Consider the following 27,357-nt stretch of genomic DNA (forward strand, 5'->3'; position numbering starts at 1 on the left):
GAGGCGACATACTGACCTGAAGCTTCTGCGTAATTGCGGCGGCGCCTGCATTTATTCATTAGTTCCACTCATTTGCTGTGATGCTAGCCGGGCTATCAAAACTGAAGCTGGCAAGATTCATCGTAAGTTAAACAGCGATTAAATTAAAAGCTCCGCTTATTTTAGCTAAAAGTGAAACGCACGCTTGAGATCACAAATCCAATACACTTCCATTTCCAGGCTTTTTCCCCCCCCTTCAAAGGCCTTTAGTTCGCGGATGAACGCTCCAACATCCACTGATGTAGGTGTCTTTAACACAGGCAGATGCTATTTATGTTTAACACGCGGTGTGTGTGCGCGGCTTTATTTTCTAGAGGGTGTGTTGTGCACTTTGTGAGGGCGGATGTGTGTGTCTATGCGGGAGAGGAAAAAAAAAAAAAAGAACATGCTATCGACGACAGTCTTCTCTCACAAACCTGCTGTCCTCAGCACCTCATCTTGACCAGACACACTCATTATAGATTGTCACACCTGCACTGAGAAGTTTATAGCTCTCTCTCATCCTCACACGCACATGTAAGTCTCCACACACACATATATACAGGGACACACTCGCATGTTGTCAGCAACTGTGCTGACCTCAGGTTCTGCCAGTCCACCATGAAATACACTGGTGACACACTCACAAACATGCACTCTCCAGTGCTCTCTCACACACATGTTTGTGTTGCTGTCCTTGTAGGGACATTTTGGGGTTTCTTATTGCCATACCCCTTTCCCCAGCCTCTCATCCTAAACCTAACCATCCAAAAACAATTGGCTAAACTCAACCAGGAGTCTGAACCAAACCGACACCCAAATGACCCGGTTATTTTGGGGTCTTCATCCTCCAATTGAAGCTTAAGCTTGTGGGGTCCAGCTACAAAGTCCTCACAAGGATGGTGTTTTGTCAATAAGTGGCCCACACACATGCTCTCTCTCTCTCTCTCTCACACACACACACACAAACTAATGGTGTTAATGTGACAAATGCTTCTGAGTTCGAGTGCTGACACTCTGCGTGTCAATCGTTTCTCTGAATATTAGACAGTCTCCCACGCTCACATCCCAGCATCATGACCAATGATTGTGGGGTAGTGGAGCCATTACATTGTGAATACATGTAATAAAAGGGCATTTTGGAGCGTTTTTCAGTGACTACTGTGGTATTCATTTACAAAGTTTTGGCGATAGAATAATATCACTTAGTATCGCTTGTTTTTTAACGTACATATCAATGGCGGCTCAGAAGTTTTGAGAGCGCACATCTGTAAAATAGCTAGCAAGAAGAGGACACGTATGCTGAAGAAATAGCACTCTGCAGGTTCTCTGCCACCAAGTGTCAGACTCGCAAATGTGAGTCGGTCAGCACTTTAGTCCAATTATTTCCTGTGGCAACATGTCAAACAGTGATGAAGAAGCAACACACGCGCACCTGATTCTCCCCTCGCACAGCGTGCGTCGCTCTTTCAGCACAGCGTGTGTGAAGATGAGCCCTTCCATTCAGCTTGTAGGAGAGTCGCTGCTGTGTGTTTGTGTGGACAAGATATCCATCCGTCAGCAGTTTTATCCTTGTTATCCATCCTGGTGCTCTGTCATAATACAAACAATGATAAATAATGAATCTGTGCTATCTTAATGGAACCTGCTGGGGTGTGTGTGTGTGTGGCTCGCATGCATTTGGACAATACATTTGTCTGCTTGGGCCTTCAGGGACTGGGTTGATAGCTTTTACTTTTATGCTGACATGCTTATAGAAGTCCTGCCAGGTACTTGCTCTCGTATTATCTTCTTAAATTGCATTGGTTTAACATATTTCAGAGATGTTATGTCAACTACCGGAGCGCTGACCCCAGTTGTTGTCCATAGCAACAGAAATAACTGCCATATTCTGCCAGAGGTTTTGGTGTGTTTCTGTCTGATTGCCAGTTTTGGTCAAGCATTACTGGGAAAAAAAAAAAACAAAAAAAAAACACGCTGAACTCGAGCGGTAATAGTGGCAAAACCATGGACGATATCAACATGCTGTTTTCACTTTTGAAAAACCAACTGCTATGCCAGCGCTGATGCCTCCATGTGGAAGTACGGCTAGCTGAGGCGGGCAGGCATAGCTTTCCCCATCTATTTTTATGAGGTAATGTGTCACCGTTCCCCAGGTTTTGTGTCCCCATGGTACAGTAACTGTAATTGCCAGCCATGTCCGAGGTGGCAGCCACATAATATTCACATAAAACCACCAGATGTATCACCAATTAAGAAGGGGAATTTTTGATAGGAAGCAGTTATTGCTTAAATATTTTGCAAATATTCATGCCATCTAATCTATAGGAGCAGACTTTCAGATATTCATCGTGCTGTCATACCTTCAATTTTGGAATTTTAATTCAGTTCTTTGACATTTGAAAGAGCAAAGAAATGCAACAGAAGCTCAGCTGTAGAAAGATGCCAGTGGATGGAGACAATGAAAAACAATGGCAGACATTTCCGTCATAGAAAATGCCAGACCATGATGATCACCGATACTTTGTGATGACCTCAATCGCTAAAAGACCCCACTGTCGACAGGCAACAATGACAACAATCTCCTCTAAGAGGATGTTCCATTATCTGGCTGACAGAAACCCAACTTAGCGTGGTTCTGTTTACACTCTCAGTGCAGTGAAGGGTGTTGAGCAGTAAAATGTTCAGTTAGTGAGCACTGCCGTGTTGACTAAGCCTTTGTTATGTTGCAGTGACCCACTTGCTTTGTTTCAATCAATAACCACAATCCGTCTGACATCCAGTTTTAGACACTAATATAATGTTTTTAATAGTGGTTTGCTCTCCAGACAACAGGGAACCTTTGTAAGTGCAGGAGTCCTCTGATCACACTGTTGCACAAGACACGTGGCAGCTGGGATGATAACAACAACAACAAACATGGAGGAATCCCTGGACAAAAGCAAACAAAAGCAGAGAGTTTGCTTTTGTTCAGGGATGTTTTTCACGACACAATGGCCAGGGTTTCCACTACTCTGAATGGACCTGAAATTCTTATAACATTTAAATTCTTATACAAATATTTCCAAGACATGAAAAGAGCTTTAGTTTAAATAAGGTGATATAAAAACTTGAATATAGCCACCATTGTGATTTAATTGAATCCCACCCCTAGTTTTATTATTTATTAATAATAGTTACGATTGTCCACCAACAACTTCTTGTCTCCTGTTTTAATCATTGAATAAACTGGAATACATCCATTTCCATCTTATGGATGTTGCACAATAAAACAAGAAATCCACTTCCTCCTGCCTCCTGCTGCTCAGATGCAACCCTAATATATGAAAAATAATTTTTCACTCATAAATATTTCCTCTGTGGCACCTCCTCATGTCTTCCTCCAATCTAAAAAAAAATGAAAACACTCTCAGGGAGCCAGCTTTTCAAAACGCGTATCATGTTTTTGATCACCCGGAGCTTTGTGCGTTTTCACTCGGATTGTCCGACAAATACAAGAGGAGGTGTTATAAAGAGGTGATTAAAAAGAATGTGTTTGCACAAGGAGATGAATAAAATGAGCCAAATTATGAACTGAAAGGGAGAGAATGAAAACCTGCAAATCTGTGACCTTTGTAGCGTGGTTTGTGTGAGTAATCTGGAGAGAGGAAGCTCAATAAAGGATTGATTTTTGGCACAGAGCTAATTTAACATGGCAATAATGAGCTAACTAGTGGGAGAGACGCAAGCTGCTTCTTCCTTTTCTTTCTTTTTTTTGCCATGTTGTGTGTTCAATTTCGGGATAACAGCGATACTTCGGATATGAAGAGCACCCTAGCATTTTCAGTGAGTCATGACTAGGTTCACTTCTGAACAGTTATACTACTAAAAACTAAAAGAACATCAGTAGCAACATGATCCATGAAACCTATGTGTATAACTGAGGTACTTTTTGAAAGACGCTTCTGAAAAACTGCAATGTCTTAAATTCTCATACTGACACTTCATTTTTTTTTCTCCAGTAGCAGTAGACTTGTGATTTTACAGTACTGACATCCATTTAATGTTGCTGAAAGTTGCTATCGATCACCTCAGGTCAGGTGTAGGAGAACGTGCCAGGGAGGCGTTCACAAAATCCACAAAATGAACACGTGAGCAGCTTAGTTTGTGGTAGAAGTATGATACTGTGAGCCTTAGTTTGTGGTAGAAGTATGATACTGTGAGCAGCTTAGTTTGTGGTAGAAGTATGATACTGTGAGCCTTAGTTTGTGGTAGAAGTATGATACTGTGACCCTTAGTTTGTGGTAGAAGTATGATACTGTGAGCCTTAGTTTGTGGTAGAAGTATGATACTGTGAGCCTTAGTTTGTGGTAGAAGTATGATACTGTGAGCCTTAGTTTGTGGTAGAAGTATGATACTGTGAGCCTTAGTTTGTGGTAGAAGTATGATACTGTGAGCCTGTAAGGTGAGGTGTGCAGTGGGGACTCTTGAGCTTCACCATTGAATGTGGCATTGTGTAAGTCCTCTGCAGTTTTGGAAAAGTTCAGACCCGAACAGCAAGACTGGGGCTGTGGTTTCATACATCTGAAAAGTCTGACTGAAATAATATAGTGTAGCCACAGTGTATACAGGGAAGAATCCCCCGTAGCATCAGGTTAACAGGTTAGGAAGAAAGCAACAGTTGAGTCTGGTTCAGTCCGGTCTCGAGCCTTCACTAGCTTTTAAGTGTAGAAGCCAAAAGCACAGCCAGACCATTTGAAAGTGTAGCTCCTGAGGCCAGACAGGTTCCCATGACAGTGCAGAGTCAAATATTTTCTCATAGACCGCGACTGTGTCGGAAGGAAATTCCCTATAAGTGGATGATTGATGACAATAGATTCACCGCAGAGATTCGTCCATAGAACTTGGTCCTCTTTTGTCTTCCTGTAGAATAGCAAGCTGACATTTATTGTCTGTTATTATCTAATGGGGATTTCCTCAATTTGTTGGGAAGCCATTTACAGTCCCAATATGTGTGGTACGAAGTGAGAGGGGGCCTTGTGGGTCTGAATGGAAGCACAGGAATAAAAAAAAATGCTTTTATTTGTACCTTGTTTCCAGTAATTGTGCTCATATTTGAGATTCATAGACATGGATATAGTTGGATTTCTGTCGTGTAATGCCGAGGCATAGGTCTGGTTGTTGTTTGTCATCTCAAGTGTGCTTTAAACATCAAACAATGGCTTTTTATATCTAATAAACACCATCCGAATCTCTTGAAATGACTTTGTTCTTTGACTCTTACAAGCTGGATTTAACCTGATGCCAGCTCCTTCTTTGTTTTGTTTTTCAAGGGACAAAATATATAGAGACAGTAATACAATCTGCAAATTGTTTTCCATTAGTCAGAGGACCCTGACTGTGTTCCAGCATGTTTGCTTATATTATTGCCCTCTGTGGCTGACAGACACAAGAAAAATGAGCCTGTCCCAGGAAACACAATTAATCTCTGAAGTCAGCAAGTGGACAATTTATGACCAGGAGATGAAAATGGATTTGGTTATGTGTGACTTTTCTTTTTTCAAACAATGGAAAACTACAGTAATGGTATTACGTTAAACCTGTTTTCAAATAGTTTCCTGTATAAAATATAGCAGTGTGTTGTTTTATTAGAATGAATTTTGATGGTGGTTCTGGATTAAATGACTATGCTTCGTTTGAGTTTTCTGCGCTGTTAAACTTGACACATTCTCAGTCCTACGTCGTCTTCCTCCTTTCCTCAACATTCCCTGATGCCGTCGGCAGCACTTCATCTGACTGTCCGAGGCGTGAAGGTTAAAGTTTAAGCCAGAGGGTGGCGCTCCTCATCGCAATGTCATGTCTCCTGGAATACATAGTACCTTATATGATCATGAGCTAGCCTCACAGTACCAACCTTATTTTTGTGCATCAAGAAATACCACTGAAGGGGAAATATCTACTTGAAAATGCAACAGTGGAGGCTGACTTCACAGTGAGAATGTATTGGTAAACGTCACATCTGTAAATGCAAGAATTCAAATGGTTGTCGGAGTGTTTCACTGTCACGTTGGCCACCAATAGCCTCTGTAACAAGTAACATTTTATGATGTGGGAGGAAACCTGAGTACTGAGTCCCTCAATTATCAGGTATTTTTATATTGGCTTTTTATATTGTTTTCTGTAAATGTCAGTTTTTATCATTTTAGCAGCCTGAACTGTATTAAATGACAGAAGACTTCAGTGGAACCGTGCTGAGGCCTCAGGCTTCTCTTCCATGGTGGTGCTTGTCTGTGCATAAACAGTGTTGCCACAGTAACTGTGAAAAAGTAATCTGACTACAGATTACTCCCTCAAAAACTTAGTTACTATACTGATGACTTGAATTTAAAAGTAACTAAGTTAGTTACAAGTTACTTGTCAAGTTACATTTGGCAGCCGACCACAGCTCTCATTGCCTAAACAATATCTTTTATGTCAATTTTGAGGTTGGAGTTCTTGGGGGTCCAGTTTTTTTATGTTTGGGGTCTTTTTATTAGCACAATCTCAGTTATATGAATGTACAGTCAATGTTTTACTTTGACACACTCTAACCCGACAATCACACGAAAAAAGAAACAAGTATGAAAAACAAAACAAAGTGATATATTGCCATTTATAATATATATATATATAATATATAATAATTTTTTTTTTTCAACTTTTTTATTTTTTTTCATTCTACTTTTTTTGCTTTTTTTTAACTACAAGGCAGAAGTTTAGTAAGTCTCAGTGTGTCACGTCTCCTGTTGGCCACCTGGAGGCAGTAGGTGCACTTAAGTGGCTGCTGTTACTCGCCTCTACGCTCCGTCGCACCGGAGGATCATTTTATTTCGGATTTTCGAGAGAAAATGCTACATCAGTACATATCATCAGTACTGTTTCTTCCTGCACCAAAGAGAAAATAATCTATAAAAGTCTAAAAATCTGTCATAAGTGTCGTTTAACTTGACCTATCAAGGGGATTTTTAAAAAGCTGATACATAGCTTTTGGAGTCCACACTTTCCACACATTTGCGAGGCTACTTTATTTTGCTCCAGTGATTTCTGCACGTTGGTGGTACCTGCAGGGTTAATACCTTCATCTGTGGCAGATACTAATTCAAAGTAGTGGCTGTATTTTCAGCTGGAAAAGTGCATCTCTCTCTGTTATTTACTGCTGTGTAGCCGGCAGCTTGACATGTGAGCTGCGTGCATGTTGACTGGCGTGTCCCGCACATGACGTCATGCCCAAAGACGCAGCTGTGGAAAGCGACAATGGCAACAATAGTAAGGCCACAGTGACTTAGATGAGTAACTTTAATTTGATTTTACTTTGTTTGAAATAGTAACGCGTTACATTAGTCTTTACTGAAAAAGGTTGTGATATAAGACCAACGCATCACTAATGTTATACCAATGTTATTCACCTTTTTGTTGCATGCAGATTTGTACTGTGGTGATAAGAGAGCATCGCGACTACAAGTGAGATAGTGTATCTGGCTGATCATCATTTTGTCTTCAACCTCATTTGAATTATTTGCTATCACTTCCATTCAGCAGGGTGTTTGCACTAACTCCTACATTTTTTTAAACATCTTTTTGTCTTTTGCAGACTCTAATAACAGAGTTGGAGCTTAAAATGATCATATTTTGTATTGACACATGAACGTAACAATAATAAACTTTACAAGGACAAGCTCAACTGTCAAAAAAACAAAAAGACAATGACATTTCTCAAGCGATTGTTGCAGATGCAGTGAGCTAAATGCGTTAAATTCCTGTAAACTATAATCACCTTGTCAACTCGAGGAGTGTTCAATTGAAAACACGTTGGTGATTAAAACATTCTATTTCATGAAGAACAAATCCCTCAATAGCAGAGGCATCAGTCCAAAATGTCTGTCTCTACTAAAACGAAATAGGCGTTGGTCCAGTGTGATCAAGCCGTCACTGGATCTCATTGTAAGTCTTGACGTTGTTTGATGCATACAAAAGCCGATCTGCTTTCATCTCTGGCAAAAGGTGCCATAAAAACAAAAGTGATGGCCTATTGATTCGTCCTGCCACTTCTCCCTTCCGAGGAAGATGTCAGCAAACAAAGTAAAACTTGATGTGATGGCGTGTGTCTCTCTCAAGCTTAAACGGAAGCGCTGTTGACACACTAGCCATTAGCATTTGCTCTGGGGTGTAGTCAACAAGCTCTTGTCTGACTTGAATAGATAAGGTTGCAGAAAGGACCGCAAGGTCCTGCCAGGCGAAACTCAGAGTAGCAATCCAAATACTAATGCCGCTGTCTTGTTTTGAAGTCAGTGCCCCAAGATATTTTGCTCTGTGATGCTGCTGCATAGCAATTCTCATGCGCTTGTGTTGGCCCTTTTAGTTTGTTCAAAGCATGCAGATGAGCCTTTTATTCATCTGTTTAAGTTATCTCCAAACTTTTGATAACCACTTTTGAAGTGTGTCTCTCTTTGAAATAATGGAAAGAGGGAATTGATGTCGGTAATAAATTCTACCATTCTATAAGAGCCCTCTTATGAAGCGGTTACACACAAAAGGAGATGTATGAGTAAATAAACCGTGTCTTTGGAGGCACCTAAGTTGAAATGTCAATGTTTCGCACAATTTATTTCCGGATTTTTTTTAATACCAAGTGCCGCTGCTGTCAACAAGACGAATATCGAAGACTACGCAACACCAAAAACAGATACTGAACATGAGAGAAGTGTGTTTCATATATATATATATATATATATATATATATACAGATATATATATATATATATATATATATATACACACACAAGAGGGTGGACCAAACAGGTCTGCAGTCTCCTGAATATATGAGTGTGTAATTGGAATAAAAAGGACACTGATGTTATTGCGCAGGTGCAGGTTATGTAATTGAAACTATGGAAAGAGCTGTGAGTCATGATACTTTTATGAGCTTCATTTTATGTTTATTTAAATCATGTCATGCATTGTCACAAATTTGAGACAGATATTTCGTACCATGCTAATAATGTTCTTTTAATGTGAACTGGATATAAACAAACTTTATCTTTTTATTTTCATGAACTTTATATTATTTAATTTAATGTCAGAACCACATTGTTCTGCTTCAGAGTTCATTTGATTTTTTATTTGACATTTTAGCGTCAAGGTGGCCCCATGGCATAAGAAAAGTAGGCGTCCAATTGTGGGTTGTTGTTTTTTTTTCTTCTTTTTTTCACCTTCTCTTGTTTTTCGTATAATATTTCAATATGTCTGCCTACAACGGCTATGTCTGCCTGTGTTCCAGTTATATATATATTTTTTGTAGTAGTTGAAGACTGCACATTAAAAGCTTTGTCGTAAATATCCACATTAATAAAGGGGTGGCTTATCCTCGCAGGATGGGTCCTATACAGCATGTCATGTGTGCTCCATGCAGCTCCTTAATCATACAAAACAGGTTATGGGTCGATATCTACATGGGGCCCTCAGGTTACCATCAAAGAATATGGAGCGTGATCTATCATAAATCCCTCTAGATCATGAGCCGCTGCTAATGCTGTGTCCGAATGGAGCGCTGGATGCATGTACTTGGTTCCGGACTTCACTTTGAATCCAGAAATACAGACCCGTTCAGAGTTTGTACACAGTGATGATGTATGGATATGTGCAATATGGCAACATAAGGATGGTAGAGTTCTTTGCCTTGGTGAGAAAACCCCGGTGTGTGTCTTTGATGTTTTTCTTGTCTTTGATGTCTTAAGCGTCTTTGCTTGTTGCTGCCGTGACACATTGAATTTCCCCACTGTGGGACAAATAAAGGACGTCCAATATAATCAAATTTTATCTACAAAAACATTGGTGGATGACGAAAGGATGCCAGACCAGTATGACATCACTGAGTGGAAGGCAAGTGGCCATTTATACAGTGGAACTTCAGTCCATGGCTAGAATATCAGACATATCTATTGCTTAAAATGAACATTCTCCAACACATCTGTGTAGACGGAGCTAAGAGCCAAGTCCGTCGCCACAATGCGTGCACATATTTTTTGATGACCTAGACTGCATGTGGGTATATAAGCTTTTAATCCGCGCTGGTCATCCCTAATGTGCAACAGAACACTAGAAAATACCAATGCAAGACACAGAGGTTTCTGGGGGTGACCCTCCAGACCTCTGCCACTCCATTTACGCCCACTTTTACACAAATTGGAGAAGAGGATTGTACGCGTCTTGGCCCAGGGGGGCAGCAGTTCACTGTCCATCCCAGTGTTAATGCAGTTTGTCATGAGTCATGGTGTGCCGTCAATCCTCAGGCTTGGGTGTCCCTGCAAAGGTGGGAGGAGGGGCTTGAGTCGGCTTCTATTATGAAGGCGAATCTGCTCGGCAAACTTTGTATATGAAGGACTGATCAAGTGGACTAGAAACCTATCATTGTTATACTTTTTACCAGGTATTAGACCATCAGGGTGTCTGAATTAAACTTTATTGAATGTTACATTTTAAACTGTAAAACACTGTTTCCAATATTTCTTTATAAAAATCTAAAAGTCATTCTAATTTATAAACTTTCAGAAGTAATTTCCTTCCATTTAACGGATGCATACTACTGCTAAATTGTGCTTGGTCACTTTCAACACACTTCTATTCTTCTTCTTCTGTTATTCTCAGTTAGGGTGAACTGCATGTGTGCGTGGTATACTATTACTATTATGCAGCCCTTTACCAAACTTTCCTCATGCGCTTCATCAGAATGCTCAATAATAAAGCACGCGCCTGTACGCTGTCTCACTCTCAGGGGTAACACAGTCAAGACACTGCGTAGTCAGCTCTGCACTGAAAACGGACATTTCCTGTGGGGAGAATCATGTGAATGACAATAGGCTGGCGAGCAGATTTCCACCATGACAATCTGTCACCTAGAGCCCATTAAACTAGTCACATATCTGTCAGAGTTATTGAACCTTTTGGTCAGTTGCTTTATTTTTGTTCCGCTTGCAGAGACATGTCCTGACTCTTGGTGAAAAGACTTGGTGAACTTTGACAACGTGGCAGGGAGCATAAACTGTCAAATTAAAGAGTCAATGTTTGCATGCTAATATTGACTCCACATTACTAGTTAAAGACGAGTAAAGTTCGCTTACCCAAAATGACGTGAAGAGATGCTTAAGTGTTCTTTATATTGTATTTCAGCATATGAAACTCACCATGCGTATTTGGAAAATAAAAGTGGCATGTATGCTCTGTGATTTAGTTGCTCACAAACGTGGTGGAAAACCTTGGCTTATATCGGGCTAACCATTATGTCGATTGTGAAGATCACATGGCAGCTTACATATTGTGAGGGAGAAACACAACAACAAGCCTTTCTGCCCCTGCAGCTGATAGACCAGTGAAAATGGACATATTTGCATTGTGTAGCATGGATTCTTAAAGAGCTCAGGTTTGAATTAAGTTTTATTTGCCTGATATTTTCAGTGTTTTTCAGCTATTTGAAGAAGATTTGCGTTATGCATGTGTCTCTGCCGCTAAATTTCTGCCTCATTTTCTGAACCTGCTGCAAATAAAGAAAGAATAACGAACAATAAAAATAAAGATGACTCAATATATTTCCATATGTTTATCATTTTTATGGAAGGTAGGTCATTGTGACTTGGTCATTTAGAAGTATGAGCACCCTCTGCTTACATTCTAGTAGAGTAAAGATGCACCAATATCGGTATCGGTCTGATACCGGCTTGAGTGAAATAAATGATATATATGGGGAAAAAAAAATCAAAGTAACTTTAAGTGTAATGGCTTAAGTAGTCGGTATCGGTGAGTACTCAAATGGAAGTACTCATACTCTTCTCGAGAAAACTGGTATCGGTGCATCCCTAATTCTGAGAGCAGATCAGTCAGACACGATGGCAAGCTAACAGCGGCAATGCCCTCAGAAAGTTGGTTTAAGTGGTGTTAAAAAGAAAAAGATTGTAGCAGATATATTTTATTTCTCTAGAGAAGTTGGTCAGTCATCCAAATCTTCAGGAGCTTCAAACACAAGAGGCTCTTTCCCTGCACAGTAAACCCAGCCAAGTCTACTTTTATTCTCCTAACAACTTTGATCCCTCCTTCATAAAGCCGCCCCGTAAGTGCCTTCCGTACCACTGTTCCAAACTGTCTCCGGCTTTATCTTACAGAATGCGTTTTGCGGTTGAGGGGGCCTGAAGATCAGTCACTGAGGCGTCACATACTAACAGGAAAGCAGCACCATTTTCTACAGAAGGTTGTTGATGGCTTTGTACGCTGGCAACTTTTTTTTTTAAATTGGATTTGATGTGAGATGAGCAGCAGCTGGATGAGTGTGATGTGGAGGAAGTTGAAGTGGAAGGTTTTCTAAAGGGGAGAGCCAGTTCCCAAGTAACTATTACAGTATATTAACCAGTATGGCGGCCGTGTGAGAGGTGAAGCTGGGGCATAGGTAATTGATGCTGCAGTTCTAAGGGCTGACCAGGGAATGATTATCTCTAAATAACCCTGCCTCGATAGAGAGGGAGACAACTATAAATTGCCTCCTAGTGACTTTTCCATCCATCCATTAAGCCACATGTCCTTGTCCCACTTCACCGTCAGCCTTAGAGTCTTGCAGTGTTTATTTTTCCCATCAGACCATTAGCCGACGGGTATACTCCAGAGACGGCCTCAAAGAATCTCCTGTATGTCGACTGTCTTTCCAAGTTGTCAGAATTCATCACAAAAAAAAGGCTTCTGTTAAAGTGTTGCACTGCCAGGATTAGAACTCTTGAATCACTGATTCATCTATTGCCCATACTCTCCTCTCCAGTATCCTTAAATAGACTTTACCCGAGAGGCCTTACACACCTCTGGCTATAAACAGTAGCTGGATAATAACGGCAAGATCGCTGGCACCAGTGAATGGTTTCCTTGGACAAATTGCTTTCCTACAGGATAGAATGCCGGCGCCTCGGGGTGGAGCTGCCGGTTCCCAGCGAAGAAAATGAAATGCTTTTTTGACAATGTATTGTTATGTAACCAGATTTCCTTGAACTTGTGCATCAATCCCAAGTTTCCACATAAAACGCATAACAGTGTGGAGAAGGTCTGTTGAGCTAAGTTTCAGTCTCACGCAGTGTTCAACACTGAGTTCTACTCAGAAATTGGGGTTGTACCATTCATGAAAGCTATTAGCTCTGCGTAGAAGGATTTGCACCTGAAGTCTTTTCGTTTTATTCTTCCCACCAAAGGATTTTGATGCAGAGTGTCCGCAAATAGGCTCAAATCTGTCACCACATTTCTCCAGAGGTCGTACTTAGCCTTCGTGATTTGCATAACCTTTCCTCGATTTGACTGTGCAGAACTAAAAAAAAGAAGATATTGGATTGCATGTTTCACCAGTTTGGCAAAAGGGGATAGTTGAACTTCAACTAGACAGAGAGGCATCGCTTCTCGAGACTTTTTTGCAAATGCAAAGGTGCAGACCTGAGTTGTATGACATTATTGAATCATAGATTAAGGTACAGTACACTGGGAGACAGACAAGTTCAGTGCGGGATTGGTCATCATATCAGATGCTGGAACAGGTTTGTGGTGGGAGACATGCAGAAACTCTACACTAGGTACTTACTGATGTCACTTTGTATATACAGCACCTTATAAGGCAAGTCACCATGAGAGAAACCCATGGCTGAGGGGCTTTAAATGGCTTTAATTTTTTTTTTTTTATGCTACGCGCTACCAACGGCAGCACACATACAATGATGAAGCAAAAGCATTGGACGCAAAAGTCTACTTGCAAAGCTCAATATATTCATGGGAATGAGAATGTGTTGGCTGGGAGGAAGGGAAATCACTATCAGGAACAACATGCAACTTAACTTGGATTTTACCAGTTACACTTGAAACACACTGGCGCAAAACATAACGCTCTGATTCCCTGAGTGTTTTTATCATTTCTTGATCCCTTTGTAGTGACTCAGACATAGTTTTAACCTCTTAGCTCCCCGTTTCTAGATATGTAGAAATTACATTTTTTGCCTTTCAGCACCATGGTACTTTTGTTTTTTCTTTTTTTAAAATGTTGATCTAATAGACACATTTTGGGACAGTGCCCTCGCCATCTTGTTGTGATGCATCAACATGACACCAATTCCAGAGAGACAAATGACGGAAGGAACGCAAGCACTTAGAAACACAGTAGACTTGTGCAACATCAACTCCAGAAAGAAAACAGAGCAGGAAACAGACTCTGTTGTTACACTCTGTTCAGGCTTCAACAATGAGTCAGTGTACATACAATATGTACAATAGTGTCTCCAGCTCCATATGACATGGGAATAGATATTACAATGGTGTTATTATTGATGCCAGCACTGAGTTTCTTAAGTTTATTTATTACTCCTTTGAGACAATTCCTATCCCAAATTTCAAAAAGCAAACCTTAACATAGCTGCGATCTTAAGAGGTTAAAGTGCATGTATTGTCTTTTCAGTTTGTACCACTTTGTGGCAGCCTTTGTCTCTTTAAAACAACTTTTCATGAACGCGTGATACTGTACGGCCTGCTTTGTTGTTACGCCAGCGTGATGTCGTGGTCACACTGTATGTGACCAGCCAACTTCAAGTGAGAGTAATGTTTTCTCAAGACTGAGTTGATGACTTCAAGAAGGCTTCTTCTCCAGTTCAAGGTTAGCTTCACAAAACGGCCGTGGACTCCGCAATCCAATCTGCCACAGATTGCTTGAAGTCAATACGCGGTCCCCTCAGCTGGCAGGAGGGGTGTCACGACTGCACTTGAGAAACCAGCTCATTTGCAACGGTATAGACAGCAAATTCTCTGGAACCGGCGCGTTAGGGTTGAGCCGTTACGTTCAGCGATGGCTCCTGATTCTGCCCGCTGATTGAGCAGGGCATGGCGTGTAAAAGATATGGAGAAGGATTATTGCTTCACAGATGGAGTGACATCCTTCGGTGGAGGCAGAGTGATGGTGAGGGGTGACAGCTCCTTCACTGGAAAACAAGGCCTGCCATTATTGGAGGCAATCTAAATGATAGAGATATCAAGATGAGCTTTTGCAGCCAGCAGTTAGCCCATGTCGATATAGTCAAGGATGCAGCCATCCTTCAACGTGACCCTCCCATCTCCGCGGAAGCATCCGACACCTTCCCTTGAGCCTCCTATTAATGCCACAGTCAACAGCAGGATCACAGCTGACACCAGCTTCATGGATGAAGACTGATGTCACATCTCACCGCAGTGTGTGACCTCCATGAGAAGAGGAAGTGTAAAATGTAAAACTTGTGATTTTCTCTTTAATAATGCTTCAGTTTGATAGCCTACGTAGCCGTTGCTTTTTTGGGCATTTCACATTTTTCAGTCAGTTAAACTGACTGATGTCTAAAATGAATAAATAACTAGATCCATTGGAATTCTGTTGCAAACAAATGATATCAGCAAACAGTGGAGTTTAATAGAGTTTATTATTTATATTTATTTATTATTTATTTATTGTTGGCATAACATTTCTCATCTTTGCTACTATTTAGTGTATGTTCTCATTAATATATATTTATTTTGCTGAGACTCCAAATAGTAGTATTTTAGCAGCTACTAGAATCACTTGATATCATGAACAATGCATTGAATATACAGTGGTGCCTCGGTTTTCGAACGTCTCAGAATCCGAACAAAATCGGAATTTGAACAAAAATTTCTAGATTTTTTTGCTTCGGATTTCGAAAGAATATCCAGAACTCGAACGCCCCCGAAAAAAGCCAGAAAAAACATAGCGTGCGCGGACCGACCAGCTGACCCACGACGTGCTTTGTTTATTGTGTATAACGCAGCCTCTGTATGCAGACGTGGACCGTTAGCTACATTTACTTACTGTTTGTTCTTCATATTGAGGTGTAAAACCTTTCCTGTCTCCTCACTGGACCGAGTGTCACAGGGGAGGTGCTCGCTCTCCACACCTCCGAGGCTGAAGCGCTCACTCCAGGGTTTGATGTCCTGTTGTGGGCTGGAGCTGGGACAGGGATGAGGCGAGTCTGGGACAGAGCGTGACTTGGTTTATGACTTTGTCACAGCCAAACTGCACAGAAGCGCACATTCAGAGCTGGACACGCACCGGGCACCTCTTCACTTCTGGAGAGACGTCACTCACTCGGCAACCCCTCCCACATGCAGCGGCCACACACATAGAGGAACAGCGCACCTGCAGCAGACACTCTACATTCACTCCTGCAAAAGACTATTTTAAGGCTTGGAACGCATTGTTTCTTTTTCCATTCATTGTAATGGGACAAATCGATTCAGATTTCGAACAAATCGCTTCTTGAACGGCCGCCTGGAACGGATTGTGGTGGAGAACCGAGGTACCACTGTATACCCTTCTGAATATTGCCAAAGTCGCTGTAAAGTCTTCCAAGTCAGAGTGCAATGTCTCATCTAACCGCTGATCCGCGGAGGATTATGTCACAACTCTCCTTGTTGACCTCTGCTACTCATTCTGTTTGTTGTTTATGATGAGAGGGAGAGAGATGACAGCTCAAAAAAAAACTATAGGAGACAAAAACAAATGTGCCAAACTAGTGAGTCACAAGTGTCATTCTTCAATAAAGGAGAATCACACACCACTTTGGTGACGAGGGACACAGCTGAGAGCATGGAAGCATAGTGATGGTAACGGCTTGTGTCAACTTATTCCGCTGTGGCTGGTGCTCTGAGTGTGACTGTTTGTGTGTCTGTGTGTGTGTGAGAGAGTTTGTGTCATTTATCAGTCAGAGGTTGCTCAGGACACAGGCATGGAATTCAGACAAGTGACTGCCACTTAGGCACTTTATGTCAAACACCAAGCACAGGCCGGTACTTAAGAAAGGTTAATGTTCTTCCTCCGGAGACATTACACAAATTTGGCACCTCTTTGGTATTGATGGTCTCAGCTATAAGTATTTTTTAATGTCTTTCCAGGCCAGAGGTTACACTGTGTGAAATACTGAAAAGACATGCCATTCTACAGTGTAAATTGAATTTGTCTCCAATTGACTAGCTTTTATATTCTGAGCATTGGTTTTGGTGGTACAACACTTGGAACCCAATTGGGCGTACGGAAGTCATGACAAAGACGTTTATAGGGAAAGCTAATACATTGTAGAGGTATAGAGCACGTACACAGGGACTCGTGGACACAGTAATACTTTTAAAAGTCAAACATGGTAGATTTCTGAAAACAAGAAAGCGGCAAACACTTCAACTTACTTTTCCGAAATCCTTCGCCACTTTCTCCCTCAGCCATTGGTCCTTGGCAACAGCAGCCCCTCCTGCTCCCTCACTTCCTGGTTTGTGTAGTCATGTTGCAGATTAATGTTGTTGTGTTGCAGCGTTTGAATTTGACGCAGCTTTTACAGATGTGTTGTGAGTTAATGTCGTTGTGTTTCGGTGTTTGCACTTGCCGTGAGCTTTCTCAGCCACCATAAATTTGGAGCAATAGCACGCAATTTGATCACTTATTTATTTAGCACAAGCCATCACCCAACACTTTTGCCCATAGAAATTGTATGGTTTTTACCTACCATGTTTCAGGTAGGTGCCGACAGCTGGTACTGCCATGTATGGGTTTTGTTATTGCGGTGAGTAGATGCCGCTTTATCCGTCCTTTAACCATTTTTTGTTCTAATACCACGGAGTTGATCATACGTTGATACAAACCAAACTCAAATTTAGATTTAGGGCCAGCCACATCCCAGGTTGCCATGACTCATGCTAGCGTGGTTCAGGACGAACACGTCACCAGTTCATCGTCTGTAACAAGCTTGTTCAGTGTCAGATGAGTTGCCCTTGTTTATTGTCTTACATTCAAGAGCTCAGTTTGCCGTTCCCACCCACTTTATGCCACTGCTCACGTGTTCCTGGAGCTATGTGCTGCAGCTGTGGAACTGTTCGATCATCACTGTATTTGTTTGTCATCATTCATCAGTCTCAGTATTGGCCCCTGTTTTCAAAACTTGTTAGGGTTCCTTGCACATTTCCAAGACGGATCAAGTGAGATCACCTCTCTCCTGATGGCTCGGTGCCATGCGGACTCGAAGTCAACAAACAGTGCTTTATTTTGCGGTTCTGGAAGACGCACCAGCCTGACTTAGCGTGGGTGTCGGGCTTAAGTTGCATTAATTCTATTTGTGGAACAGCAAACACTTGAAAAGCATTCTGAGAGCGCAAACCTCTGCCAAGCAGCTTAAGTCCACCCCACATTCTCCTAGTGAGACAATGTCAGAAAAAGAAATCCTGGATCCAGACGGTGATCTTGGTCACCCCCAAAATCGAATCCTTTGTGCCCTGTCCCAACACACATATTTTCTGAAATATCCGTCCAAATCCGTTCCTAACTTTTCAAGTTATTTTGAACTCAGAAAGACAGACAGCGGTAATAACTCTGCTCGGCACAGCAAATTCAGTGGTGCGGTGGATAAAAGTAACAAGTTACCATCCCAAGCAGTGAGACTGGAGGGGTCTTGACTGAAGCAGGTGGACATCACGCTTGGGTGCCTGTCCAAGAGACACCTGATCGCACCATTCCCAACACAGGGGATGAAGAGAGCTGGAGGAGAGCGACAGTAAGCAAGCAAGTGAACTTCTTACAATGCAGGTCATGGTGGCTGCTGACACCTGCATCAGGTGTGACTTCAACTCTCTCTGTGCCTGTGTTGTTAATGCAGTGTGTCAGTATTACCAGAGGGACAAATGATATAGCCAAGATGTCGGATCTGGAGCCCACTAGTGAAGTTCAATTCCACTGATTTCTTTTCCAATCCCATACTGAATAATATTCAGGCTGGTATCGGCCATACCGATACCGATACTGATACCTATATGCATGAGACTACACCGAATCATAGCTTCCTTGAATACAAGGATGAGTAACTTGTTTATGTATTTATTTACTCTAAAAAAAAAACGTTTCTTTAATGTCTTTAATTATTAACAACCACTATAAATGTAATACAACATAAATTATTCATTCATATATATATATATATATATATATATATATATATATATATATATATATATATATATATATATATATATATATATATATATATATATATATTTAATTAACAGGTTAAATTTGATTGAAAATAATACAGTATTTAGCAGCTAAACTTGTGTTTTATTCATCTTTTCTAGTACATTTTTCACCAAGGCTGTTTTATTGTCATTGCACTGAATAATTTAAAGGTGAACTACCCAGGAATCCTCACATTAAGTAATCCAGGATAAAGTTTGGGTGGGGGAGATTATTTCATCGATACAGATACTATTACTTGATTATTATTATTTATTATATTATTATTTATATTATTTATTACTGCACTGTACCTGGATATTGCCTGCCTCGATTTTAGAGAATCAAGATCCGGTATCGGAGGTATAGATATTTCAGGGTCAACAGATCACTAGAGCCCACTATTCAATTACTGTCATTGAAGTCTCACTCTTAAATAGAAACTATATATATATATATATATATATATATATATATATATATATATATATATATATATATATATATATATATATATGCATTTTTCTACTGTGTCCACAGTTGGAAAGCAGTTTTTGCAAGTGGTGATAGGCCTTCATTTTGGCCTCGGTGGGAGGTCGAGGTAAAAAGCCGCCTGAACTGCTGGTATTGTTTTAATGTGAAACAGATGGAGAAAGTGCTGATTTACCATTTACAGCAAACAGCTGCAGCAGCAAATTATACCGGATCAGATCAGCGATAATGAGGCCCCAGACTCTTCTCTGAGGTACTTTGTATATACTTCATTTACTTAATTAGAAAAAAAAGCATTCGATGAATCTTTAAAGAGGGTGACATAGTTCCCAGGTTAAACTCACAATGTCAAAACAAGAAATTGTTGTGCTGTGTAAGTACGGAGCCACATTAATGAAGCACTTCTTTCCAAGACCCTCACGTATCCTTGGTGGTTGAGCCTCACTGGAGGTTGCGCCAGCACAAACTTCCATCATATATATGCATGCGATGAGTCTTAAAGCATACATGATATCATTTCCCGCAAATCAATAGAGTGATGACGGACTCAGGCGTTGTCTCTTGTTGGCGCTCATAAAGCAAGTCTGGATCAAGACTGATCAAATATGGCTGTGTGAGCCGGCCAGCTTGGAGTCAGGACCAGAGTGGATCTCAAGGCTTCCAAGCCATATCGACAGTGTCTTAGGTTGTGATGGACAAACACTACTTTCTTCAAAGCTATTGACCCTGGTTGAGACTTGTGTGGTGTGTTTAAAGTTTGGAGAACGTATAAGCCATCGCAGCGCATGCATTTTAAATGACGTTCCAAATGGTTAGCGACGCAGAAAAGACTTTAAATGGCTCTCAATGAATTATATATGAATGCACCAAGTATTCATTACTGCGAAAAATGGAGGTCTTTTGGGTCATAAGGAGAAATCTTAAAAGGGTCGTGTACATGCTGGATTCTATTAAATTCATTAAAATTTGAAAATCACTAAGTCAGGCGGCAAATCACTCAAGTGTGCCCAGGGTGTAGTTACCATTGTTCAATATTCTGTTCCATGATATCCTGTCAGCACGCACCCCAAAGACCCATGTTGGAACCCCTCTGCGTGTACATGACCATAGAACAAAGCCTCATATTCTCACTTTTAATGACTCAAATATGGACTATTTTTAAGTGGACTCTTGCGTTCCATAGCGACAGATCTCAGTAGTATGTGTTGCCACATTGGACATTGATTTGTTTTTCCTTCAGCATGGTAGAGAGCACGTACATATGTGCTTTTAAGTTTAAGTCTGTGGTGTGTTAGGCTCCACGGATGGAGCAAAACCCATTTGAGGGCATGGTTCATGTTCATAGAACTAAAGTACCATCCAGGTAACTCTCTATGGATCCATGTTTGCTGATTTATTCCGTCATCCAAGTAGAAAAGCCACTGTAATGTGGATAAGGTATTGTAACAATGAAGCGCTGATGGTCCAGATAGATCTCATTGAAGTGTGTGTTGTCTGACTCTGAGTGTAGATCTCAATGCTTTCACTCTGAGGTCCGTATCAAACCCCTTTGCTCAGAATAACGTCTGCTTCCGATGCTTCAGAGGAGGTGGCCTCCGTGTTCAGTAATGCAATAAAGTTCGACAACTGCGGTAATGTTCTCTACCAAGGCGCACGGTTGTGACCTAGCTGTCACGTGGAGCTTGTTGTTTGTAGCATCTATCATGCAAGTAAGTGCAAAACACTGTTTCTTGTAAAGTCAGCTTTGCACATCTTAAAAATCAGATGCAGCCAAAGTACCTACGTCCTGTTACGGCGAAGTCGTTGTGATGCTTCAAGTGTGGCGGACGAAAACCGAAGATGAGAATTTTTGAATGTGAATTATTCTGAATTCTATTGAGCCCCTTACATTACCATTTGTACAAGTTAGCCAATATTTTACTTTTATCCTAAAAGTCGTCTTCTGGAAAATGATTATTGATATTCCTGTCTCCAGAATAGTCTCTCAATGAGTGACAGTTTCATGTATAAGAGAAGTTTTTTTTTTTTCCTCGGTGCTCAAAGTCTCTAAGTTAAAAGAAAAAAAGACTTCTGAGATTATACGTCCTCTAGGCCATTGCACAGATGTTGCAGCTGACTTTGTCCTTTCTCAAACTCCACCACCTCAATGGCAGTAGAGTTTGCATGAAGAGTGAAAAAAAAAAGAAAATGTTCACACTATTGAAATGAGTCACATTGACACTCGAGCGTCAGAGTGTTTTTATGGACACCTCGAAGTCACGGTGACAAACACATCTGCTCACTGTTGGTATTTCCATGAATAACCTTGTCTGAGGGACGCTTTGATCTGATGAAACAGCTCGCCACCTAACCTCGCCATGATGCGAGAATCCATCATCATCTCTGCCACGCTTGTGTTGAGGAGGACATTTGCACTCTCCTCCTCTTGTACACACGCATAAATCACACATCATGGAGATGTATCTCCTCTGCGTTATGCTAATTTTCAAATACATTGAGTCTCACATACACGCATAAACACATACACAGAGACGCATAAATACACGACTAAAAGCTCAGTTACAGTCGTAATGACCCCCTCTTGTGTTTATATTTATATTTTATATGTCAGTTTATCGAAGAGTAATATTAGTTGCCAGCTAACCGAAATGTCTTTTCACTATACAGGACGCACTTCAACATTGAAATACTCATGTATTGCATTTTACTTTAAATGATTTTATCACAAGCTAAAGCGCCCGTCCGGTGTTTCTCTTCTCCAGTGGCAGGCCGTTACATCAAGGCCTTCAGTCAAGTCAAGTCCCCTACCCAACCCCCTCATCCCGCATATATACAGAACGTAGCCATTCAGGATGTGATAGAGAAACAGAGGTGAATGTTTTGTCAGTCACTGAGTTGGTGCTGACAGCAAAAACGCCAGTATTTAATCATGAGGAGTCAACCTGTCTCCAAACAGCTCCGGTCCGTCTTCACATATGTCTGGCCGGAATCCGCGACTTGAGTTCCACCAGCAACGGACTTCAGTCATCACTGTATATGATGTGTCTTCTGGTATTTTTCCACAAATAACAGGTGAAAACCGACACGTTCAAGACCACGTCTTTGATGTTTCCACTTAGTTTTATACGTTTGATCACGTGAGATTTCATCATTAAAAAGAGAACGGTTTTCTGACGGTGTGGCGGCTCTCATGGAAGCCGTGTTGCACCACCAGGCTGGTCTATATGTGGCGGAAGCCCTGTTGTACACTCACTTGCAAAGTCTCAGACTCCAACCAGACGGCCACAGTTTGCTGACAGCGGCACCAGAAACATGTCATAGTAGAATCACACTGCTGCCAGTGCGACCCGTTATTAACATGTTTGGAAGTGGCGAACTTTCTTCGTCTGGTTATCTCGCTAGCGTGGCTGAAGATGCCGGGGAAATGCAGGGGCGGAGAACAGCATGTTATGTGCTGGAATGTCACCAAACATCTGTGGTTTCATTGCTCTGAAGCTAGTTTGCCCATAAACATCCTCATATGTTTAAGCCACAGGTTTCAGACGGGGAGAAAAGAGTCGCCATTATTCCGGAAATGACGGGATGAGTATCCAATCACAGGACGCAAACAAGTCACGTTCAACATGAGACCAGCTAGAAGGCCTCGCTGTCCCCAACTGGTGATCCGATTGGTTATCAACTATATGTGTCCGTTCACTCTGAGGGCACCTGCGCCTGCACTGTTGCTGCTGAAGGCCTTGGACATGACCACACAAGCTAGCTGGATTCTGATTGGATAAAAACTCTAAGCCAGGAGCCTTGTTGGCCCTGACAGCCCGTCTCTGCTCTTCTCAAATGGCAAACAGGATTTATACTGTAGGTATACCAGCCGCTGAGTGGAATATATGGGAATATATTTTCACCTTCAAACAGCCAGATCTGATGAAAGCCAGATCCTAATTTCATCCCTGTATGTTTAACGGCATGTTAAACACATAAATAAGACCCAAATAACTCCAGCTTTGCGTTCTGCGTATTACCCTGTGACGCAGGTTTGCTTTGCCAACCAGATGTGCTTCCTTCCCCAAACACTCATTCCTCTTCCACACTAACAGTTTCTGCGCATTATGTCAAATTCCGAAATATTCCGTGTTAAACAGTAGACTCTGTTTTAATAGGCCTATTCTGTGACTTCTATGAGGATGTGTGTAGATTGAATCTCAAGTTCTATTTTAGTTCGCAAAGTTTTGAATTAAACTCAATGTAATTTTGGGATGGAAACCAGAGTGCGTGGATGAGAACCAAACTCGATGGACGAAAGAATGGATAGTCGGGGTGTCGATACATTCAAATATCGCGATACTTGATTGCAAGATATGGTATCAATATTCTTGCTGAAATATCGGAATACTTGATTGTTTGACGTTGTATCACTATTTAATACGTGGTACTTGTTGCTGCATTTGTGACAAATGTTTAATACTCATGTTGTGGAGTTACTTTGTTTATTAGCCATTCATTCCTCTGTTGGATTGCGAAATTTCTAGTCTAACTTGACTGAAGTCATTGCAATAGATTTTTTTTCATGCGCATATTAGATTTGGATTATGGATGGATGGATTCTGTAAATCACGCAGCCGCAAATATCAATAATGTTGAAGGAAAAATCATGAAAAATGTCCTAATGCATGAGAATGCGAAAATGAGATGCAACTTCAGATATCAATCCTCACTTGCAAATGTGTTGCCCTATGCACTGAGAAGCTGGTTTCCTTCTAACCATTTCTGTAAAAAAGATTTGAGGCAGGCGGTGACAAAATTTGGATGCAAATTATCCAAGAAATCTCTCTTCAAGTTCAGCCATAGAAGCCACCAGGGTATCTCAAGCCATGATTGCAGCGTGCAGCAGGTTGCAGTCTGGATCCAATGATAGAAATAAATTCTAAAACTTGTTCAGTTGCCTCATTTAAATCCTCTTGTGAAACCTGACACCTGCAAAAGCATCAGTGAGCTGCTTGAACTTTCAGGTAACTTGTAAACTACTTTAACACAACTGTCCTTGTAAGATATGTAAGAAAAGCAAGAGCATCAAGTGGAGCCTAAAAAGCCAACAAGTTTGGGCTGAATGAACAAATGAAATGATTCACCATCATATATTCTCCTCATGTTCCAGAATTTGATAACACTGTTCATGTGGCATGATGCGTGCTGGAATAAAATTGAAATTGAAAATGAAATGAAGTAAGTATGAATGGTGAGAGGATGGAAAGAGATAGCTGTCGTGTTTGATGAAACTATGCTTCAGTGCAGGAAAGTCAAGCAGTGGCGGAGAATAAAACTAATTACATTCAACATCATCGTATTTCCGCAATCGGCGGAGCGGGAGGCAGAAAGATAGAGATGAACTCGCCTTTAAATTTGAGCTGGTAATATTATATATACACCTATTCAACCAGTGTCACTGTGTCTCACTCATAAACCGGTGCGGCAACATGCATTTATATCAAGGCATCGAATAAATTCAGAGTCAACATATGGCTCCCAGAATGGTGGCACACAGCAACGCAACGGTAAAACAGCAGGCAGAGAGTGCTTCAGAAAAATGTCATGACGAAAAGGTTTGTGTGCTCAAAGCTCCAGTGAAGCCCCAGGGATTCCAGCTCCGTCCGCTGTAGTTAGCTGAACAAATGATCTGACCACAGAAAGAAATGGCAGAATTGTATGACTCCCATTGAGGATAGCCGAGAGATCTGGCTGCCTGAGACCGGTTGGTTTGTCATTTTGATAACCTTATCAGGTGAAAGGAGCTCACGTAGCCACACCACTGACAGACAGGACTTTCCATCCATGATACACAAGGGCATGGGAAAGAAAAGGACAGTGGCAAGAGTGGCACATCCCTATTCGTCCGATGATTCCCTTCACCCACACTGGCAAACAAGAAACAAAGTGGTAATAGTGTCATGGTTGGCTCAGGTGAACAGACCCAAGTGCTGGATTGCAACTATAGGCCTCGCTATCCAAAACGCAGAGCGAGGGAAACACTCAAGGACGAGGAAAAACCTGAAAACGTACAAAAAAAAAGGCAAATTATTATCAAGCCAACTAACGGGGACAACCAAAACCGCACTACATACATACATGAAGCCCAAACAATGAAAAACACGAGGTGGTGGAAGACTCAAACACGCACGCGCGAAAGAAAAAAAGCCAACAAAAGAAAAAACTCTCAAACAAACGCTGTAAGACAGAAAATAAACGAGAAGGAAAACAAGGAAGCGGCAGACAAGACAGGCACAATAGAAAGTTTGGAGGACGCAGAAGAAACAGATCTCGAGGGGAATTTTACCGGAGGAACATCTGGCAGCGCAAACTGGAACCCAGGTGTAGAACTCAGCGAGCTTGAACATCAGACGAGCTCCAGCTGCGCAGCCATGAAGCTGGAGGGAACAAAGGAAAAGGAAAACACAGACGGGAAATTGCAAAACAAAAGCACAAGAAAACACCGAATATAGCAAATATATTGACATCAATACACTCATTTATACGGCTATGAAAAAATGAATACACCCAGAAATGTGAGCATAAATAAGGAAATCCATATATCCGATTTATTTGCAGCATTTCCAACAAGTTCATTCTTTTTTTTACCGACTTCCAACTATTATTACCACAACTACTATTTCCAACTAGTCTATTCCCTCCTGTCAATTACTCAACTGGGACATGTGGAGATTGGGTGGATATTAAACCCCGCCCCTTTGGAAAAGGCATTAACCAATCACAGAAGGGGCAGGAGCTTCTCTCAACCGGATGGGAGACAAAGAGTTCAAACGCTTTCGTGCTATTCAACTCAATTTCCGGACTGTTGCTGACAAGTTGAAGAAAAATATGCATTAAAATTGGTTAAAATTGAAACGGTTCCTTGGGCATCTTTCATGAGCGGATATTTAGTTCAATTCCATCGCTTTTATTTGGTATTCATGTGAAATGTTCTGCTTGTTCTTAAGCAGCTTTATTGTCTCACAGTGAAATCCACCCGCATTTGACTACAATCGCTCCATCATATGTTGATTTTTTTTTTTTTCTAATCTGGAAAGTGTTCCTTCAATGAAACAAAAGATGGCAGAGATATAAGCTGACCACTCTTTTGGGGTTTTTTGGGGGGGTGTTGTGCGGAGTCATTTGACGCTACATTCCTCACGCTTTTTCGCCAGCAGTAACTTTTCTTCTGGTATTTTTTTCCTCCTTTGTCGGACAGCTTGACTGACCAAGGACTCATATGATGGCTCTTTCCTTTTTATTCCTCTGGTTGAGTATGTTGAGAGGCGGCTCTGCTTCTGCCCATCATGAGATACTTCGTGTGTGACACCTCAGTAATGAGACACCTTCGATGGTTATGAACCACACGGAATCATTTTCTGACTGACAAGGTCCCAGATTGCCGTCTAATTACATGTACATTTCAACAAATGTGTGTGTCCCTTTCACCACCTCTTCATTACTTTTTTGCTCCATTCATATCCAAGGTGTCCCCCAGCTCTTCGCACCATGTAGCTGACAGTGACCATGTGACCCCTCCCCAACAGAGATTGATACAGATATTACGCTATTTGTTTCCGACTCATTTTTGCCTCTGCATTTCCAGGATGGTATGGGCAACCTGCGGGTGACAAAGGAAGGGGTCAGACTGGAGGGCGTGTCGGAATTCCTGAAACCTTTATATGTCAAGGAGATTCAGTCACGCAGGGTAAGTGTATGTTTGCATGAGGATTACACACGACCCCATCTATTTGCTTTCGCTTGACATTTCTGTG

The 27,357-nt window shown here is 41.3% G+C and overlaps 1 protein-coding gene across 2 annotated transcripts in view; it reads left to right on the forward strand.

Annotated features, from left to right (window-relative positions):
* The window catches only part of LOC128754737 (zeta-sarcoglycan-like), a 263,859-nt gene that overhangs the window by 157,317 nt on the left and 79,185 nt on the right, over positions 1 to 27,357 (forward strand). For both annotated transcript variants that reach the window (XM_053857566.1, XM_053857567.1), the window contains exon 5: positions 27,189 to 27,290. In XM_053857566.1, the coding sequence (XP_053713541.1) occupies positions 27,189 to 27,290 (102 nt within the window). The remainder of the gene's footprint in view (positions 1 to 27,188; positions 27,291 to 27,357) is intronic.

This window comes from Synchiropus splendidus, chromosome 2 (assembly GCF_027744825.2).
Source record: "Synchiropus splendidus isolate RoL2022-P1 chromosome 2, RoL_Sspl_1.0, whole genome shotgun sequence".
Lineage (NCBI taxonomy): Eukaryota > Metazoa > Chordata > Actinopteri > Syngnathiformes > Callionymidae > Synchiropus > Synchiropus splendidus.